The sequence below is a fragment of the Thunnus maccoyii genome, chromosome 8, assembly GCF_910596095.1.
Source record: "Thunnus maccoyii chromosome 8, fThuMac1.1, whole genome shotgun sequence".
Lineage (NCBI taxonomy): Eukaryota > Metazoa > Chordata > Actinopteri > Scombriformes > Scombridae > Thunnus > Thunnus maccoyii.
Genome location: NC_056540.1, coordinates 558,617 through 579,532, shown reverse-complemented (window position 1 = coordinate 579,532; position 20,916 = coordinate 558,617). Strand labels below are relative to the sequence as shown.

Sequence of the window (20,916 nt, the reverse complement as noted above, 5' to 3'; positions counted from 1 at the left end):
AAGAGAAAAGAAGGTGAAGTCTTAATTTACAATACAGAAAACAGGGAGAAAAGCCATTTTGCCTGCAAAAGAAAAGATTCAGTTGTCATAACCAGGTTGAGGCTTGAGCATTGTGGACCTAGGAGGGGCTGGGCTGGCTCTGACTGTGAAACACCCGGATGGGAAATGTGAGTGTGGAGACTCAGAGACAGTAAGACACATCCTCATCCAGGGCAAGAATTACTCACTTAAAAAGGAGGAAGCTGTTCAGAGACCTGGGAGCAGCTGGAGAAACAGTTTTTATTCTGCATACTCAACTTGGATAACTGGACAAAAATGAAGAAGCTAATGGAAAATTTGTATAGTATTGGACTATATAACAAAATATAAACAAGTGTCAAAAAGAATATCAGTAACAAACAGGGTAGCAATACACCATTGTAGTGTCTAGTCTGCCTAATCCAAAGAAGAAGAAAACGGAAGCAGGTATAAGTAGGAAATAGTATGTAGCTATAGCTTTGCAGAGAATGAATGAGAGAGAAGGAACAGTGCAAAATAATATAATTTGTGAACCTCGGCTTGGTAGGATAAATTGTCCAATTGGGTCTCTGTACTACTCAGCAGGGTGGTATGCGCTGTTGACTGGGTGGCACGTGATGTCCAATTAGGTCGCTCTGCGCTGTCGACTGGGTTGTGTGCGACGTCCACTGGGTGGTGGCATAGGATGACTAGATAGGTGGTGTCTGGTAACCGGATAGGTATGTAAAAAGGGGAGGGGTGAAGAAGGAGGGGTTCTTTTTAAAATAAATCGGGTGGAGAGCAACACGTGGCAACTAAGGAACACATTGCAAATTTATAGGTCAGAAAATAATGTATTGCCAGTCCACAGTAGATACAAGGGGATAAAAACTGTTGAGCTAGCAAACAGTAAAATTATAAATATATAACTAATACTAATAAGTAGTGAAATAAGTAAACTACTAAAACAATAAATCCAATCCAATCCAATCCACTCTATTTATATAGCACAGTTTTAACACAAGGTTTCCAAAGTGCTGCACAGCAAGATAAAAAAACCCACAATAAATAGCACAACAGAACACAATAAAACGATGAAGGACACAATAGGATAAAAGTAATAAAATAAGATAACATCAAATAAAATAAGATAAAAACAAATAAAATAAAATAAGATAAAATAAAATAAAATAAGATAAGAACAAATAAAATCAAATAAAATCAAATAAATAAAGTGCACTGCTCACACAAGGTGCAACACCCTACATGGTGTCAAAAGCCAGAGAGAAGAGGTGGGTTTTAAGAGGAGCTTTAAAATGAGACAGTGAGGAGGCCTGTCTAATGTGTTAAAGTGCTGTCTTTGAAGGACTGCTTTAATTTTTGCCAGCTGCCTCAACTGGAAAAAGCTTGACTTCACCACAGCTTTCATCTGGCTGTCAAATTTAAGGTCTGAGTCCACTTTTACCCCCAGATTGTGCACAGTTGGCTTGTGGTACTGTGCCAAAGAACCCAGATCCACCAGGGGGGTCACAGGAGTGCCACCAAAGACCATGACTTCTGTCTTTTTTTCATTAAAATTTAGGAAGTTTAGAGACATCCAGGCTTTAATGTCATGTAAACACTCATGCAATGGCTTAACACTGTAGGAGTCTGACTTTTTTAGGGGGACATAGATCTGACTGTCATCCGCATAGCAATGAAAAGAAATGCCATGTTTCCTGAGAATTGAACCAAGTGGGAGTAGATAGAGGGAAAATAAAAGAGGGCCAAGCACAGAGCCCTGTGGTACCCCACATGAGAGGGGAGCAGTGGAGGACACAGAGTCATCAAGGCTGACACAGAAGGTTCGATGTGACAGGTAGGACCTGAACCATTCAAGTGCTGTGCCACTGATGCCCACCCACTAATCCAAACGAGCAATCAGGATTTCATGGTCCACTGTATCAAAAGCTGCAGTCAAATCTAAAAGTACAAGGACAACACAGTGACCAGAGTCAGTAGCTAAAAAGATGTCATTAAAAACTCTTAAAAGTGCTGATTCTGTGCTGTGCAATGTTTTAAAACCGGATTGGAAAATCTCAAGAATATTTTATTCATTTAAAAAGTCCATGAGCTGAGAATAGACAACCTTTTCTAAGATTTTAGAGAGGAAAGGCAATTTAGAGATAGGCCTGAAATTTGCCAAAACAGTAGGATCCAGCCCAGGTTTTTTTAAGAAAGGTTGCACAACGGCATGTTTAAAATGAACAGGAACCACTCCAGAGGACAGACTGCTATTAATAACTGTGAGAAAAGATGGTCCAACAGTCTGGAAAGCCTCCTTAAAAAGTCGGGGAGGGACAGTTTCATCTGGAGAACCTGAGGGCTTCAAATGACCAACAATCTCCTGAACAAAGGGCAGGGTTACAGGCTCAAATGTGTCCAACCCAGCAGAGCAGGGGACAGACACTGAAGGGTCAATGGCAGGAGGTGAAATAAGTGCTCTGGTAGAAGTGACTTTATCAGTGAAGAAGTGAAGAAATTTTTCACACACAGCCGGGGAGGCCTCAATTCCAACAGTCTGTGGTGCATTCAGAGCAGAGTTGATCACTTTAAACAACACACGAGGCTTGTGGCAGTTTAACAGGACAATATCAGAAAAATATTTTCTTTTAGTCTCTTTCACAGTGGATTGGTAACGATGCCAGTAATCCCTCAACATTTGAAAAGACACTTGCAATTTGTCCTTTTTCCACTTCCGCTCAGCTCTTCGACAATCCTGCCTGGCAGCACGGGTTGTTTCATTCAGCTAGGGCTCCGCCTCCGATTTAGTTTTATGCTGTCTGGTCTTCAATGGAGCCGCAATGTCTATGGCAGTTTGACAGGTGTCGAGAAACCATGAGTTAAGAGCCTCTGTATCCTCATACACAGATTCAGGCATGACGCAGTTTTGACTGAAGGCATCTGAGAAGTGAGCAGGAGTGGAAGGGTTAATAACTCGACAAGTGCAAGCAGCAGCGCGAGGTTTAACTGTTTGACAGCAAACAGCAGCTTCAAACAGTACAGGCATATGATCAGAGAAAAAAGCGTCACAGATCTCCAGGTTAAAAACAGGCAAACCATGAGATGAAACAAGATCAAGTGTGTGACCACGTTCATGTGTAGGCCCAAGTACAGACTGCACAAGATTAAAAGAGTCAATGATGTTTAAAAAGTCCCGCACCAAAGGATTTTCAGGGCAACACACATGAATATTACAATCTCCAACGATAAGGACCTAGTCATACTTAGGCATAATATCAGCCAAGAACACAGAAAAATCTGATAAAAAGTCTCTGTTGTATTTAGGAGGCCGATAAACCACAGCACACAACACCGTGTGAGAATGCCCCAGCTCAAACAGACTCAGTTCAAAGCTGGTGAAGGAGGATGACAGCAATATCTGTTTGCATTTAAAGTCACTCTTAAAAACAGTTGCAATTCCTCCTCCTCAGCCATATGTCCAAGGAGAATTAAAATAGCAGCACTCATCAGGTAAAAGTTCTGTGGAGACACTGGACTCACCAACACTCAGCCAAGTCTCGGAGATAAAGAGGAAATCCAGTTCCCGGGATATGAAGAAATCCTTGAGGATAAATGATTTATTCCCAAGTGATCTGGCGTTGACCAGACCAAACCTGGCAAGAGCTGGCGGGTCAGGGCGAACAGCTGACAAGGAGGCCCAACACAGAGGCCGCAGGATCCCCAGATTCACTCCGCGCCAGCGAAGACAAGGAGAGCAAGGTCTGCGGGGCTGGAACACCACATCCGAGCCCGCCACCGGGACCAAACAGGCAGCTACAGGGTCCAGAGAACGTCGAGAGACACACAGGCGAGGCCCAGCTCCATATCCGCCTTGATCAGGACGTACCAACCCGGCCCTCAGCCTCACAAGACAGCCGCTACGCTTTCCCCGGCGTCTGTGCTGTTTTCGCCGCGGGGGTGGCACTACAGTGTGGCGGAGGTATGTCAGGATATCCGATAGGAAATGAGGTTCAGTTTTTCTCCCATAATGATCAAATTTGACAAGATTTTTCACTAAAATGTATAATACTAAAGCTATAAAATGTTAAAACTAAAAATACTAAAACTATAAAAATGTTAAAATTAAAAATACTAAAACTATAAAATGTTAAAATTACAACCAAGGAAGCCTGACCCTAATAATGTCCTTTACGCCACAGCGTACAGTCTTTCTAGTTGAAGAGGAGAGGGGCTTTCCACTCGAGCACATGGTCCAGGTGAATCTGGGCCGTAGGCCTGACTTGGCTGCACTGTGGCCTGAGGAGGTGCTGGCCTTTCCTTGTTGTAGGGTGTGTTGCTCATCCGCGTGCCCGTCCCCTTTGGAGCCGCTATCCTCAATCATACCACAAACCTCCACTGCTCACTAACAACACAAAAATGGCAGTAACTCGGCATCACACCACCAGCTGCTGCTTATGCCAAGAGTACTTTGTTTTTCTTATACTCACACAATGGGGCAGACTTTGCACCCTGCCCATTGTGTGTGTTGCGTTAAAGTACTCTGGGTGCCGTCTAGTGTTCATGCTGGTGGGCCCTTGTTTCCTCGTCAGTTTCTCTTGTCTCCAATTCTAGCTCTGCTCCAGCTCAGCTCTGCTGCCATGTTGTTTGCCTCACCTTTGTTTCCATGTGCTTCCTTTCTTGGTTCCTCCTCCAAGGCATGTCATTGGTTCATTAGTGTTGTGGATTTTCGGAGCTGATGCACTGGCAGTTGTCAGTTTGAAGAAGAGAAGACCAAACCAAACTTCGTATGATGATTCTGGGAAAACTTTAATGAAGAACCTTGCAAGGGAGAGCGACTCAAGGGACACCTCCTGTTCGTACGGTGTCCCCAAACTCGTCTGACCCACACAGTCCAAAACCAGCCTTTAAGCCAATCATAGAAACTAGTTCGTCAGTTCCGAATCATAAACCTATGACCTAAATCTGTATCTTTGGTTTGTCTTGTTGCGTCTGATGATGACCTGCATTCTGGCCTTGGTTCGCCTGTGAGGCTCCTGGTTTATTAAACAACATGTGTTATCTTCTGTTTGAGAGAACAGAGGAGTACAGCTTGACATTCTGTTGTCCTGGTCAGTTATGGAATATCCATAACAATCCCCTCTTATTGATCAAAAGATCAATACAAATTACCAATTTATGACTGGACTGGTGGACTGTAAGGGCACAAACAGAGTAGAAACAACATCCGCACAACAGATAACAATTCTCACACAAAAGTAATACAAGAATCAACAATTGCATTGAACAAAATCAAAAGTAAAATCATCAAAACACATAATCATTTAAACACATAATGCAATAACAATAAAAGCAAACAATCAGTAAATTAGATAAAAAACCCCTCTTATGTACCCCTTTAAAACAACTGTCATGTGACCCATGAGTTCTGTCTTCCAACCACCAGGGGCAGTAGTGAGGCAAATCCTCAAAGAAGATCTCCTAGAACACCAAAGCGTTAAAGGAGGTCATTGACAGAGGTCACCAGTCACATGCGCAAACAACCTAAGACAAGACACTTCCTGCCTCTTACTAGATGAAATCCTAGCAACTTAAAGGGGAGTCATACAAACATTTGATTACATCATAACAATAAAACAAATCAATCACAAAGTGAAGTCTTCAACCCATGCACTTTGCGTACAGTAGAGGGCCATCACCATGGAGAGGTTACTAGCACATACGATGCATGGTGATGTGGAATCCATCCTCCTGGAGTGATCCTCTTCATTTTCATCAATTTTCAAACACACATTTCAAAAATAATTAAACATTCAATCACATTAATGAAAAACATATAAGATGACTAGATATTTAGGAGATTAATCATTAACACTACTCTATTTCTACAACTTTTCTCAAACTAAAAATGCATAAGATTAATAATCACATCATTAAAGAATCAAAAAATTATTCTAAGATGTCACCTGTAAATAGAAAATGATATGTTTCTTCAACTTTATGAAGTACAAACAAACATAACTCTATTCAATTTAGCACGGTGTGAGTGATTTATACCAAGAAAGCTTTTAGAAACATTAAACCTACAGATTTTGAGTTTCCTCCTCCTCATCTGAAATGATACCTGGGTGAAAACGCCTCATCCAGTCCTGGAAAGTTTCAAAATCATAATACCTCAAACCTGTGTGATTATGATCTGCAGTGTTTCCAGTGACATGCACCTGGGCTGCTTGGAGTACAGACCCTGTCGTCTTTTTCACTACCAGCTTGATTATCAAACCTACACATGAGCAGAGGAGGATGAAAAGGAAGACAGCAACAGCAAGAGTGGTCAGGAACCTGACCAATCCGGACCCCCATGACCCAAAGACACCTGAAAAATCACCAAGGTTAAAACCATGACTATCATGCAATTCTTTGATACCCAGTGCTGTGTCATGTGCCATGTCCATGACGTCAGCAGTTGCATCAGAGATGTAGGAACAACATTCAGAGCCTATGAGCTTACAAGTTCCTCCTTGAGCCGCTAACAGGAGATCAAGAGCCATGCGATTCTGTAGAGCTACTGTTTTGACTTCCTGCAACTCTTTGTGTTCGGCTAACATAGCTCTGCTTGAGGCATTAAGATGATTTTCTAGGACTTTGGAGAGAGATGAGAGCTCTTGCTGGGACACATACACACCATACCAAGGGAGAAGGAAGCTGGCTACTTTCTGAGTTGATGAGATTTCTCTCTTGTATATGTGTAACGGTGGATACAGTGAAGCTATCTCAGTAGATTCTACTTCTCTGATTAGGGGAATTAAGTACGCCAAATAACAGACACCGCGTGAGTCTTCATACGGCACGCACCGATAGGCCCTGTCACCACAAACTAGATACACTCTCTCAGGCAGTGGGGACTGTTTAAGAGTGACATCTACCACAGTGTTACAGCTACTTTGTCCTAAGTCTTCATGTCCCTTCCCTATCCCTCTGAAACATAAAGAAACATTTTGTAGCTCATGAGTGAAGACAGGGGGAAGATAAGTTGAGCAGTCACGCTGAGGTCTTTGCTCGTTTTGTTGTGGCGCCGAACAGTTGCGTAACTGAATCTTGACTGGCCCTATGGATGAGGTGCCAGCCCATGGTTGCACATAAACTAGAGCTCTAGCCATAGCAGTGGTTGTATATGGTTGGGGAACACACACTTGATTTTCAGAAGGTTTTGAACAGTTAGTTTGAGCTAGAGCAACCTGAACTCTGTACTCAAAGCCTAGTTTCACATATCTTTGTATGTGAATGATGCGGAGAAGAGTGGTGAAATTAAATCCGCTTGGCAGATATTTGTCATTTACCGTTCTTGCAACGTATAGAGCAATATCTGTATTTTGTGATGACTTAACATCCACAGGATATGTTGGAGTATAGCAATCGTCTGCTTCTTCTCTAAATCTTGAAGCAAGATCATTCCAATTGAACGTCTCATAATCAGCTTTGGTGAATGGAATTGGATTAGACATTGGAGAATGTATTGAAGCTGGCATATTTTGACATAGCCAACACTTACTGAGATTACGATCACGCGCATAATCAAGCATAAGACTAAGGGCTGAATTTTCTTTTCGCACTACTGGTTGCTGAGCGCTACGCAGTAATTTGTTTTGCACCCTTGGTTCAGATTTAGTTGGAGCAATTGTGTTAGTGGATGCAAAGTAACCACTCCAGGGGTAATCATCATTCTCCATGAACTTACAGCTTACCAGTTCTCCCCCCTTCTCCTGGAAATTTGCACTCCAAGATCTACAATCAGGAGAACCTCTCAGTTGCTGTCTGGTGAAACACCACAATTCCAGAGGTCTGCTTAGTGGTCTAACAAGTGAAAACGTTACCTTCGTCGACGTGGATGAACTCTGCTTCGTCTCAAACAGTGTTTTATCATATGTAGACCACCGCCATCTACCTCGAGAAAAAGTAACTGGATATGCAATATTACAATCATTCATTTTACATCTGTCAATAGGACATTTAAAAACAATAGAATTCACAATTCGTTTAACTCGGGAGAGAGCTGGTAAAATATGTCCATCAGTCTTTTCTGACTCTTTTTCTTCAGACTCTCTCATTGCAGCATTGTCAATGTATCTCACTGTTTTGTCAGGACTTACAGTGTTGTAGAGTCCCAATGGGCTTATTGATTTGTCCGTATGTCCAAGATCTGGCTCTTGGTCTGCATTTTCTGGATCATTCTGCAAAGGGCGCCCCTGTCCATGGGGCACTGGGTTCATGGCACCGACTGTGTCATGAGAAGGAAAGCCTTTCCGCTCTCCTTCGCCTGGAATCAGAGAGACTCCTGTCTCTCTCTCATTTGGACCGACTTGACCTGTCCCCTGCCCGAACCTACTAAACAGGAGAGAAAAAAGGAGTAACCATCCGGTTACCTGCCAGGGCTCTGCTCTCCTCCGCCAGTGGTTGGGGGGGCCAGTCTGCACCTTGTGGCGTGGATCCATTCTGCTCTGCCTTCGACCTTCAGGGCCGTCCTAGTAGTCAGCAGCACCTGGTATGGACCTTTCCACCTAGGAGACAAAGACACTTTTTCCAGAGATTTGATTAATACCAGGTCACCTTCTCGAAAGGAATGAATTGGTTCTTCCGATGGTTTGGGGAGTCTGTCAGCCACCTGTAAATGATACTTTCTCAAAATCTCTGTTAGTCTTTTCACATACTCAGTCATGAACTCATCCGTCCAAAGCAGAGTAGCTTTGTGTGGTGTCAGTGGGGGACTTGTCCCTGTGGACATTGGTCTTCCCATCAGCACCTCGTGAGGACTCAGTCCTGTAGTTGCACTTGGTGCACTCCGAATGGAGTACAGCACAATCGGCAGTGCATCAGGCCATTTCAGGCCTGTGGCTAGGACTGTTTTGGTCAATCTGTCTTTGATAGTTGCATTCATTCTCTCAACTTGACCTGAACTCTGTGGATGATAAGGAACATGTAACTGCCACTTAAATCCTAAGATTTCTGACAGTCCCTGAGTGATTTTTGACACAAAAGCTGGACCTCTGTCGCTATCTATTCCCTGCGGCACTCCGTACCTAGGGATTACCTCTTTTAGCAGACACTTTACAACTGTTCTTGCATCTTCTTTTTTCGTTGCAAAAGCTTCTACCCACTTCGAGAACCTGTCGGTTATGACTAGCAAGTATTTGAAGCCTTGTGAGCTTGGCATATGTACAAAATCTATTTGCATATTTACAAAAGGACCTGATGGGGGTTCTAAGTGGTCATGTTTCACTGTGCTATTCTTTTTTCTGGTCTGTTGACATATCATACAACTATCCACAAGTGTTTGTGAAACTTGAGTAATGCCTGGAGCAAACCACTGTGAGCGAATAACATCATTCATCACCCCTCTTCCAACATGCGCTGGACCATGCGTCACACGTGCCAGTACATGAAGGAGAGCTCGAGGGCAAACCGGTCGACCATCAGGGTGGAGCCACAAGCCAGACTCCGTTCTGTATGAGCCAGCAAGTAATTGTTCAACATCAGGTATCAGACAGTTATACACAGAGCATACATATCTTAACCATCCCCAGTATTCATCTGGGTTTGTGGTCGGATTGGGGGCATTTTGTGTCATTCCAACTATCTCAGCAGGAGTCCATGGTTTGCAGACAGCTGTGTTGCCAACCATGATTTTTGGAGCATTTATTGAGGTGGATGTAATGTTTAGAGGGGGCTCTAAAATGTTAGTTTTCGATCTTGTATGTCTTTCCAGATGTGAATGTGTCATTCTAGTTGTACCTCGTCTCTGAGTTTTGCTACTTGCAGTGTGGGGTCGTCTCTGTGTCATCTTTGGCCTGACTGCAGGTTCTGTGTCGTCACTATGATCTGTGTCAGACTCCTCCCCCTTACCTCTGGCTCCTTGTAACTCAAGTTCTACCTCACTTTCTCCTGAGCTGTCCTGAGTGTCTATCTCTGTTTCTTCAGCAACGGCAGCTAAATGTCTTTTCTTTTCCTTTCTTTTCTGGCTTTTTACCTGTTTGAATGACAAATTAGCTTTCTTTTCTTTTTCTGCAGCTTTCCTAGCTTTTTCTTCGTCGGCTCTATCTTTCTTTTCCTGTTTAACTCTTTCCCTTTCTCTAGCAGCCTGACTGTCTCTTTCCCTTTCTCTAGCTGCTATCTGCTCTTCTCTATTTTCTACTTCAGTCTGTAGTCTTTGTCCCTCAACAGCTGCGGCTAGTAAGAGAAATTCATCGTCAGTCTTTGCTTGTTGTGAAATGGTTTGATCAGTCATGTTAGCAGCTGAAAAGGGGTTTGAAGGTGAAAGTTGTGGAAAAATTGAAATCATTGTTTTGTTTGTGTGTGACTCTTGCAAAGGCACTCCAGCTTTGGATACAATGGTCAACAAAGTTTGTGGAGAGGGAGCATCAGTTTGCCGTTTTGCCCAACCGTATATGATAGCTTTGGAAATGGCCTTCACATTCTCACCATGCCTCTGTTTAATTTTCATCATTTCTGTAGCTCTGGTTTGCAACTCTGCTTCCAACATAGGCAAGTGACATGCTGTCACACATTTAACACAGTTCTCCACTGCTGCTCTGAAAAACGATCAACTCTTTTTTCATCCAGACTCACTCCACACCTCTGACGAGCAACAGTTAACCACACATTTACACAATCTTTCATATACGCACTATCCCAAGATGGATTTCCAAAATCTGGGTTAACATTGTACTCAGCAATCTGAAGCTTATCTCTATCAAACGCTCCTTCGTATGGCCATTCGCCATCTGTCCACTGATTCATAAGGGAAGAAAATGGAAACACAAAAGTCCATCCTTTCAATCTACCAACAACTCCCGCCGGAGATTGTGGAGAAAACATCGCTCTATATTGTGCATCTGTGAGTGTGTGGGGGTTTGCTTCGGGAAGCTTATCAATGGCAGATTGACCTTTTACTTCTGAATTGGTGCGTTTGTTTCCTACTGAAACAGATTTGTTCTTTCTCTTGTGTTTTGGTGAATGAATTAATTTTGTAGTAGATTGTGTTCTACTCACTGCTTTAGACGTGTTGTTGCCCATTTTAACACATTTACATTAAAAACATCACACAAACAAACACATCAAACACAAAACAGACACATCAAAACTTTCCCAGCATCACCGAAGTTCTTTTTTTTACACCTCTCTTCCTGGTGCAATAGCAGTGATCTGAAGCCAAACCGACGAAGCAACTCTTCGTCTTGTGTACACTGTTTATTGTTTGAAAAAATTTTTACCGGCGCCCGACTCTAGGACTTAGAATCCCAAGTCTGAAAACATTTCTCACAGGACACAGAGTGGATGATCCCCGATCTTGGCTTAAACGAAATAGGCCAAATCCTACCCCGAAAACGTCTTTTCTATAGTTTAAACCTCAGGTGGGTCCCCCTGTGCCGGACGTAGCCCGAAGCTAGCCCAGAAATCCCAGCCACTTTTGTGGCACTGCAGGAGTTAAGACTCACTCAACTCTGCCTTTTTTTACCTCTTCACAACCACATGCTTTGCACCTGCTTATCACTGCACAGTTTCAACACATTTTCATGTGTTTAGATTCTTTAACCATCAGCTTTTTGCTTTTTTTTTTTTTTTTTGTTCACTTTGTGACCACCTTTAAAGTGAAAGTGATGCACAGTTTCTTTGTGATTTCGTCAAACGCAGACATGGTAAGGCACAATAATAAAATAAAATTATGCACTTACCACGTCTTTGTTGTGTTGAAATCCTGTTCGTGACGCCAAATTGTTGTGGATTTTCGGAGGTGATGCACTGGCAGTTGTCAGTTTGAAGAAGAGAAGACCAAACCAAACTTCGTATGATGATTCTGGGAAAACTTTAATGAAGAACCTTGCAAGGGAGAGCGACTCAAGGGACACCTCCTGTTCGTACGGTGTCCCCAAACTCGTCTGACCCACACAGTCCCAAACCAGCCTTTAAGCCAATCATAGAAACTAGTTCGTCAGTTCCGAATCATAAACCTATGACCTAAATCTGTATCTTTGGTTTGTCTTGTTGCGTCTGATGATGACCTGCATTCTGGCCTTGGTTCGCCTGTGAGGCTCCTGGTTTATTAAACAACATGTGTTATCTTCTGTTTGAGAGAACAGAGGAGTACAGCTTGACATTCTGTTGTCCTGGTCAGTTATGGAATATCCATAACAATTAGGCTGAAGTCTCTTCTTCCATTGGTTTGTAACACACTCTATCACGTACAAGGGCTCCACCAGGTGCAAGTATTTAGTAATCACAGTGTGAGGAAGTAAATATGCATTGACTCAACACAGCAAAATTCAAACTAAAAGCATGCAAATAAAACCAAACAACAATAAAAGCAATTCTAAATGCAATCAGAATCATGCAATATAAAATAACCACACCAACTATAAAAAATATAAACACAAGGAATCAAATAAAACCAATACTTCTGCTGTGTGACAGGTGGTGTGCAGTTTGGGTGTGGGTGTATGGTAACTGGATAGGTGGTGTGCACGTTGCTGGTAGTGGCACGGCAGATGGAGAGTCTGACTTGGCATGTCTCGCTCCCTCTCCCTGGTGCTGCTGAAGGGCCAAAGTCTCAGTGGGTCAACAAGTACAGCCCAATGATGCTGGCCATCCAAAACTCATGGACAGTTGCAGAGTTCCCTGCCTTCACCCTCAGGAGCACAGCCAGCCCCCCAGTTACAGTCCTAATCTTGCAGGCAGTGGGCGTCCCTAGTGACCCTAGTGGCTGATGTGTGTTGGTTGAGGCAGTACCACATTGCCAAACTTCACACTCTGCAAGTTATTAGTTGATATCATCCATGTAGATGAGGTGACTGATGGTTGTTCTGCTTTGGAACCGGTATCTGTAGCCACTCTTTGAGATGATCTGGCTGAGGGGGTTCAGGCCTATGCAGAACAGCAGTGGGGATAGTGCATCACCTTGGTATATGCCGCACTTGATGGTAACTTGTGCAATTGGCTTTGAGTTGGCCTCCAGAGTTGTTTTCCTCAGCCTCATTGAGTTCTTGATGAAGGCTCTTAGTGTCCTGTTGATGTTGTACATTTCCAAGCATTCCAGTATCCATGTGTGTGGCACTGAGTCATAGGCTTTCCTGTAGTCAATCCAGGCGGTGCACAGGTTGGTCTGCCTGGTCTTGCAGTCTTGGGTGACTGCACTATCGACCAGTAGCTGGTGCTTAGCACCCCTGGTATTACTACCAATTCCTTACAGGCAAGCAGTGAGCTTGCCGAGGTGAAACCACAGACAGAACAGCAGTAGCTGGAGCGCAGAGGCCCGCTTCAGAGGTGGAGCCACTTGCTGTGATATACAACAGACTAAAATTACTACGCCGAATTACAATTAGATTGATTAAAACAAGTAAATTCACACATACCAGTAAGTGAAGGCACAACTTCTCAGGCAACAGGGGAGGTAGCCGCGAAGGGATGCAGCAACTGCCAACAGCAATCAGAAACCAGAGTCACATTTCATGTGCAGCCAAACAAATGCATAAAAACGCCAGACAGAAACGAGCCAACCTACCTCAGGAATCCAACGCAGCGCATGGTTTATTGCGCACGGCTCCGAGGCCACACACTCCCAACTCCTGGCCAGAATACAGGCCGACTCTGCTGGAAAGCAGAAAGCGCATCAGACACGCCACTAATATGGCCCAGATATGCAGCAATAGCGTCGAAACATACCTGACAAAAGTGAACGGAGGAAATGTCGACAACCAGCGTCTCAAGATAGCCACGTGGATCCGACACAGCCATGCCAAACTACAATGCCGACGCCAAACTCAGGCTCCAGAAAGATTAGGAGGACACACATCCAAGGTGCGTAGCCCTTCCCCAGATATAACCCCGCACGGCACCGCCCAGTAATCAAGGTGGAATAGACTGATTGCTCCCAGCCCAGCGGCATTCAATGGGCGGGGAGCAAAGGAGGGAGCCTGCTATGCTATTCACACTGGTCCAATACACACACAAATATGTATCCTTGTATTCCTATAGCTCTCAGTAGTAACGACTTTATGAGCTTCTTTAATGATAAAATTCAAACTATTAGAGACAAAATTCATCACCTCCTGCCCTCAACAGGCGCCGATTTATCACTAAACACAGGAACCTTAGAAACAGCTGTAAAACCTGATCTATATTTAGACTGTTTTTCTCAAGTTGACTTTCCTGAACTGACTTCAACGATTTCTTCATCTGAACCATCAACCTGTCTCTTAGACCCCATCCCAACTAGGCTGCTTAAGGAAATCTTACCCTTGGTTAGCACTTCTTTACTAGATATGATCAATCTGTCTTTAGTAACAGGCTATGCACCACAGTTCTTTAAAGTAGCTGTAATTAAACCTCTTCTTAAGAAGCCTACTCTTGATTGAGGCATTTTAGCCAACTATAGACCTAAATATAATGTTCCCTTCCCTGTAAATTAAAGAGTACGGTCTAGACCTGCTCTACGTGAAAAGTGCCCTGAGATGACTTTTGTTGTGATTTGGCGCTATATAAATGAAACTGAATTGAAATGAATTGAATTGAATTGACTCTGTCAGCGCTGCAATGGTGTGGGCCACAGGACAGCCAGTCACTGAGATATCAGAATGGCATGTGTTACGGACTAGTCAAGTCTAGGGGATTCAGTATTAAGCACCAATACTAGTCCTAACCTGGAGAGTGTAGAAAAGGAGAAAACGTGGGAGAATACAGAGGAAGACGGACTGGTTTCCAAGGTCAGAGATAGACAGTCTGGAGGTGGGTTACCTTATCGGGTTTCCACGCCGACTAGCATTTCAAGTCCCTCCGACTCGGCCTTGCCAGCGCTGGCGTTGCTCTCGTGAGCCGCGAGCTCCTTCTGGCGGTTCAGTTCAGTTTTTGGTGGTTGGGGGATGGGTCCCCGAAGAACAAAACTGGTTTTACTCAAGGGTCCGGATGCAAGAAAGGTGTGAAGCTGTAAGGTCTCGAACGCTTCTAAAAAGGACGTCTCTCTGGGCTTTAACTCAACTCGTATCACTTTCAATGTTCGCGCTTTCCCAGCTGAGCCGCATCACATTACTCCAGTGGCTGCGCGCGCACCTCACCGTGGTGTCCTTTTATCAACCCGCAGCTTAACCACACCCCCTTGTTATCTTCTCAATGAAAACCAGTCCAGTTTAGGAAAGGGAAAGGAAGAAAGAGGAACTATAAACCCCGCCCCTTTACTTCTAACACATGTCCATCAGGGAGAGTGAAAGTTCCTCCCCTTATGTTTATGACACAGCCCAACAACCCAAGAACATACAGCTCCAGTATACAGTCCTCTGATTATTTATCTATTTTATTTGTTTGGTTATTTAACAGGGACAATGCACATTTATAAACATTGCTGTAAATGCGTCAGAGTTAGCCAAGAGGCTATTTTTCATCTGTAGTCCCTGGAAAGATGTTACAGAGTCACCCTAAAAACAGAATATGAAAATGAGATTGAAATTATTGAAGTTACTGAAGTCTTTTATGAGCATGCGGAACAATTAATAAAATGAAGAAAGAAGAACATATATAATATTAATAAAAAACATCATTCAGGACATCCTTAAAACATGCAACACACAGACTCATGATACAAGATATGCAAGACAATAAATACATGAAGATATTAATGTTAATAGAAAAGTGGATTGAATAAGACCACATCGAGTTGCATTGTTAGACACTAACTAGAACATGCAAAGCAGAAGCACAGATACAAAAAGCATGCACAGTATGTAAAATACATAAATTAGTCTGACACAATAAAAGCAAAACCACAATAAGACATACATGCAGGTACATGAAAGCAGACTGGCAGTAGCAAGATAGCGACAGGTGACAGTAGACAGCAAGGGAAGTTCAGCACAGATAGACTGAGGACAACAAGGTGCGACTAAGTCTTAGTGCTGACAGAGCTGAGTACTAATTAACCATTTCTTTAAATGAGCTCTAAACGAACTATACGTGTCCAGTTCTCTATTAGTTGCTGGGATGGAGTTCCATTCTAGTGCAGCTTTAACAGAGAATGCAGACTGACTGAAAGTACTTTTTCTCAGTGGGATGATGCAATCCCCTCTTGCTGCACCTCTTGTGAACCCATATGCAGTTGTTCTTATGTTGACAAACTGTCTGAGCAGAGGAGAGGTCAAACCATATATAATCTTGTACATAAGACAAACATCTACGTATTAAATCAAGTTTTCCCAACTCAACAAGTTATATTTTTTTAATATTGGGCAATGATGAAAATGTACCTGTTTCTTGTCAAGGATTTTAAGTGTTCGTTTATACAAAGACTTTGGTCGGTTTTAGAGTAGTGTTGCTAGGCTGCGACCAGGTTGTTAAACAGTAAATGATATGGGAAATGACCATGGAATGCATGTACATCTTAGCCGCCTCGGTTGACATATAATCTTGAGTGAACCTGAAATTTGAAAGATTGAATTTGACCCGGTTACAGACCTTTGTAACCTGAGCCTTGAATGAAAGTTTGGAGTCAATCAAAACACCAAGGTACTTGTATTCAGATACGACCTGTAGCCTCTCCCCTGATACAAAGACATCCGGCTCTACACTAGAACTGTTTGTCTTGGTGAAAAACATACTTACTGTTTTAGACACTTTTAGTTGCAAACAGCATTGCTTTAACCGTGCTGTTACATGAGCCATGGAGTTTGTGAGTTCATTGGCAACTTGTGTCTTGCTGCCACCATGTATATAAATTACTGTGTCATCAGCATACATCTGAATGTTGGTGTCAGGACATACAGATGGGAAATCATTGATATACAATGTAAATAGCAATGTGCCCAGGATTGATCCATGTGGGACTGCTGTGGACAGACGAAGGGCAGCTGATTGATTATTCTGTATTTGGATAGACTCAGATTGATTTAACAAATATGATTCTATCCATTTAAGTGTATCTGAACAAAAAATGAAACTAGACAACTTAGACATGAGAATTCTATGATTCACAGTATCAAATGCCTTCTTGAGGTCAAGAAACACAGCTCCAACAACACCACCTTTATCCAATGGAGATTTAACTTTTTCTATGAAAAAACAGTCGGCTGTTTCAGTTGAATAATAAGCTCTGACGCCAAATTGCATTGGGTGCAGAGCAAATGAGCTAGTGTTCAGATGGCAGGTGATTTGTTCAGCTACCACTTTCTCTGCAACCTTTGATACTGTAGGTAGGATACTGATATGTCTGTAATTACAGGTGGAAAAGGGATCTCCACATTTAAATATTGGGACAACAACAGTTGACTTCCAAACACTCTGAAACATTCCCTGAGAAATTGAGAGGTTAATAATTTTGGTAATAGGATTAGTTAGTGTTGTACTGAGCTCTTTGAGCATAACTGCATCCATACCAAATATATCCTTTGCTCTGGATGGCTTAACAGATTTAATCATTCTGGCAACCTCTGATTCAGTGACATTCCTTATGCTGAAAGCCGGTTACATTGTATTGACTGGACAAACATTTGTGTATTCAGGTGAAAAACATTGTGCAATGGTAGCTACAGAATCAATAAAGTAGTGGTTAAGAGCTTCCCCAGGATTGTTTGTAAGCATTCCATTTACTTTAAGTTCAAGCAGTTTCCTGTCTTTATTGTGATGTCCTGTTGGTTTTTTTAACTGGTTCCAGATAATTTTAGAGTTACCTCTTGCCTTTTCTATTATGGTCAAGAAAAAATCTGCCTTTGCTTTTCTTAGTTTCTTTACCACCTTGTTCCTTAAACTAGCAAAATGTTGTCTTTCATGACTCAACTTAGTTTTTAATGCAGTTTTTAAGACAAGATCCCTTTCTTTCATTAGTTTTAAAATGTCTGCATTTATCCAAGGGACAGTGTTTTTGTTATTTTTGCGCCTAATTTGCAGTTAAAATTTTTAATAATGCTCTCTAGTTTTTTTGAGAATATTTGACTGTCTTCTTCATGGTCTATGCCCAGCAGTAGATCATGCCAATCAATCTGTTGAACAGCACTTTTGAAGTTCTCCTGTTTGTTTTTGGGAATTCCAAAAGATTCATATTCTCTGGCATTAGGGCTAAACCACTTATTGCTTAGTTTTCTTGCTACCAGTGTCAAATTGTGGTCAGAGAGACCAGGTACCATATTATAGGATTTTAAAATTCTCTCAGGTCTGTTACTAAATATTAAATCAATTTGAGTACTGGTGGAATTAGTTATTCTTGTGGGCGATCAGTTGCATGAGGTCAAAGTTATCGGTTATCTGTTTGAGGTTCTTTCTAGAGGATTTGTCCTCCCAATTGATGTTAAAATCTCCCATAATAAATACTTCTTTGTTGAAATTACATTCTTTTAATAATTTCTCGAATTTCTCATAGAAACTAGTATTGGAAGAGGGAGGACGGTAAATTACAATAAGAATAAAGGACATCTGTGGTGACAAAATTATATTTAGTCCAATACATTCCAATTCCTTACAGTTTGACCAATGGATTTCATTACACTGGATACTATCTTTCACATAAATCATAACTCCTCCTCCCTTTGAGCCCACTCTATCTCTCCTGTAAATGTTAAAACCAGGGACTTTTAATGCTGCTGATGGAGTGTTTTTGTGAAGCCAAGTCTCAGATAAACAAAGGAAGTCTAAATTGGAATCCAGTAAAAGATGATGGACTTGATCACTTAAAGATTTAATACTTCTTATGTTCAAATGCCCACCCAAAAGACCCTTTGGCTTAGCTTTAGGATCCCAAACGGTTTTTGACTGATTGACAGTCCGAAAAACATCCCACTTCCTGTTTTTTGAGATCGCCGGATTTACCAGTTTCCTGTTTACATTGTGCATAGTATTTCCAACTGCACGTGGATAACTTGAACAGAAGTCAGCAATGGTCGGAATATTCCGTGGTTCAGCCGGTGAAGCGTCCCCCTCGCTCTCCGAAACAGCCGAAACGCATGGACCCGCTGACAACGCCGCGGCGCTCCCGGCCTCCACGCCGGCACCCAACCTCACCCCCGGTGCCAACAGACCCCCGACGGCACGTCGCGACCCGTCAAACCCGGTCCGGGAAGTCCCTGGCAGCCCGGCCACCGCGACCGCCACACCAGCTCCTCCAGTCCGGGCAGGCACACTCCCAACAGCGTGCAACAAGCGGGGGCGATGAGGAAGGTTAGTTTGTTGAACATGATCAAACGGTAACTTGTCACTACACAAAGTGCGTACCTGTGAGACAGTTGTGTTGCGTGTTACGTCCGCTGAGATGTTGGCTTCATTCTCTGGTTTAGCATGGAGCGGGCCGGGGCACGGATGAATGTCTTCAGATAACAGCAGACAAATCGTAATGATCAGTGCATCACTGTGTTGAAGTATAGTTGGTGGCTTTGTATGTTTCTTCATTCGATTGTACAAAGATGGATACATGAATGTCAAAGCTAGCGTGTGTTTCCCATATACAAAGTTTCCCATGGCTTGGTTTGTTTGTTAGCTTAACAGATCAGCATTGTTTGCATGTATTTTTCCATAAAAGCTTAGGAGTGGGTTAATGTCAAAAGGTCTTAAAAAGTTAAAAAGCAATCCGTATAGTAAGAGAGCTGTGACTGCACCTGCTCTACCTGCCGCCATCTTGGCCTTTGGCCTTTGACCTCTAGGGTTGCAACCCACGCTGGGCAGCAAACCAATTTCTTCCCCACCCCCAGAGTCTGTCTGAACAGTCTGAAGTTTCACTATGTCAGGGAAAATGTTTGTTCTATTTGTCTCCATATCAAGTCTCACCAGAGTTCCTGAAGAGTCTGTCTCCACCAGTGTGGAAACAGCGTGTCTCCTCAATAGTCACAGGAGCGGCCTAGTAGTCTCCTATCCAGGCTCAGCCCAGCACCACAAGTCATTCCAGCTGACCGTCCAAGTTACCTGCCGGTTGGGGTTCAGGGGTCCGCATTGTCCCAACAAGGCGGTCAATTTTCCTGGTTGGTAATTCAGCCTTTGTCTTGGTCCACTGAAAGCCAATCAAAAGGTTTCATAATTGGCTGAGTCATAGCAGGCAATTATGCACAGCTATAGCCAGGATTCCACCAACACACCCCACACCATCTTGATATATTTTTTAATAATCTGGATTTTATTTATGCAGTTAAGTACTCTCGGAGGGGCCCTGATGGCCTAGTGGTTAAGTGCCCACCATGAACCATAATATCCACCATATAGGAAGTCTACATGGTACTTTCTATACACAGTCAGGAATACACAAGGCAGATAAAAGTTACAGCTTCATATTTACATAGCCTGTAAAAATCCTAAGGTTGCCCAAACCTCCCAAATTAATTAAAAACACATTATTTAAACAGTGCTTTAAAGAGGCACTCAAATAAATACTGAAGACATAACCTATTCAGTGGGAACTACAGCCCTGCTCTTCAGTGTATTTGTGTGACTGCTGTGCTGTATTTGACAGGTCATTTCTTATTTACAGACCCATTACATAGAATGGTGACAAAACAAGTTCCAACACAAAGTTCTGAAACATATCGTTTATTCTGGATAATTGTTACTGCTCTACAGATTTTTTCTCCCTCCCTTCATGCACAGAAAAAGGACAAGAATGAGCTGAAGGATTATGACAAAGCACCCTTAAAATTGATAAGTTACAGGTAGTTTTGGACATTTTAAATCAGGATTTTTAAACGTGGGGTAGGATCAGCCTTCTAGGATATCCCACCCATGATATAGTGACATCATAAGGTGAAGCACGTTTGAGTGTCACAGGTAAACCATAAACTAAACCTCAGGTGATACAATACAGAGGATATGCTTGCTTGAATTTTCTAGATTTGCAAAAGGATAACATGACAGCCATATTCTAATATCAGCATGTCATTTATACCATGCAGAAACTGAGAGCCTACCTGAAAGTTT

The 20,916-nt window shown here is 42.7% G+C and overlaps 1 protein-coding gene and 1 long non-coding RNA gene across 9 annotated transcripts; both read right to left on the bottom strand.

Moving 5' to 3' along the window:
* Positions 1-260: 260 nt before the first annotated feature.
* On the bottom strand, positions 261-19,317 carry LOC121902406. Of its 2 annotated transcripts, none has more exons than XR_006097537.1 (4): positions 19,231-19,317; positions 13,547-13,632; positions 13,398-13,458; positions 261-722 (listed from the first exon to the last, which is right to left on the bottom strand). It is a non-coding gene; the product is annotated as an uncharacterized LOC121902406 (long non-coding RNA). The 2 variants fall into 2 exon arrangements; XR_006097538.1 differs by lacking the exon at positions 261-722 and adding an exon at positions 12,087-13,321.
* On the bottom strand, positions 5,037-11,860 carry LOC121902404. 7 transcript variants are annotated; one of them, XM_042419689.1, is made up of 5 exons: positions 11,724-11,860; positions 8,145-8,552; positions 7,869-7,954; positions 6,122-7,779; positions 5,037-5,761 (listed from the first exon to the last, which is right to left on the bottom strand). In XM_042419689.1, the coding sequence occupies exons 2-5, from the start codon at positions 8,484-8,486 to the stop codon at positions 5,643-5,645; spliced, it is 2,205 nt and encodes a 734-aa protein (XP_042275623.1). In that variant the 5' UTR covers positions 8,487-8,552; positions 11,724-11,860; the 3' UTR covers positions 5,037-5,642. The 7 variants fall into 7 exon arrangements, 4 of the variants coding, with proteins under 4 accessions (XP_042275623.1, XP_042275626.1, XP_042275625.1 ...); XM_042419692.1 differs by lacking the exon at positions 11,724-11,860 and having other exon boundaries at positions 6,085-6,146; positions 6,282-7,779; positions 8,145-10,579; XM_042419691.1 differs by lacking the exon at positions 11,724-11,860 and having other exon boundaries at positions 6,122-6,146; positions 6,282-7,779; positions 8,145-10,579.
* Positions 19,318-20,916: the final 1,599 nt, after the last annotated feature.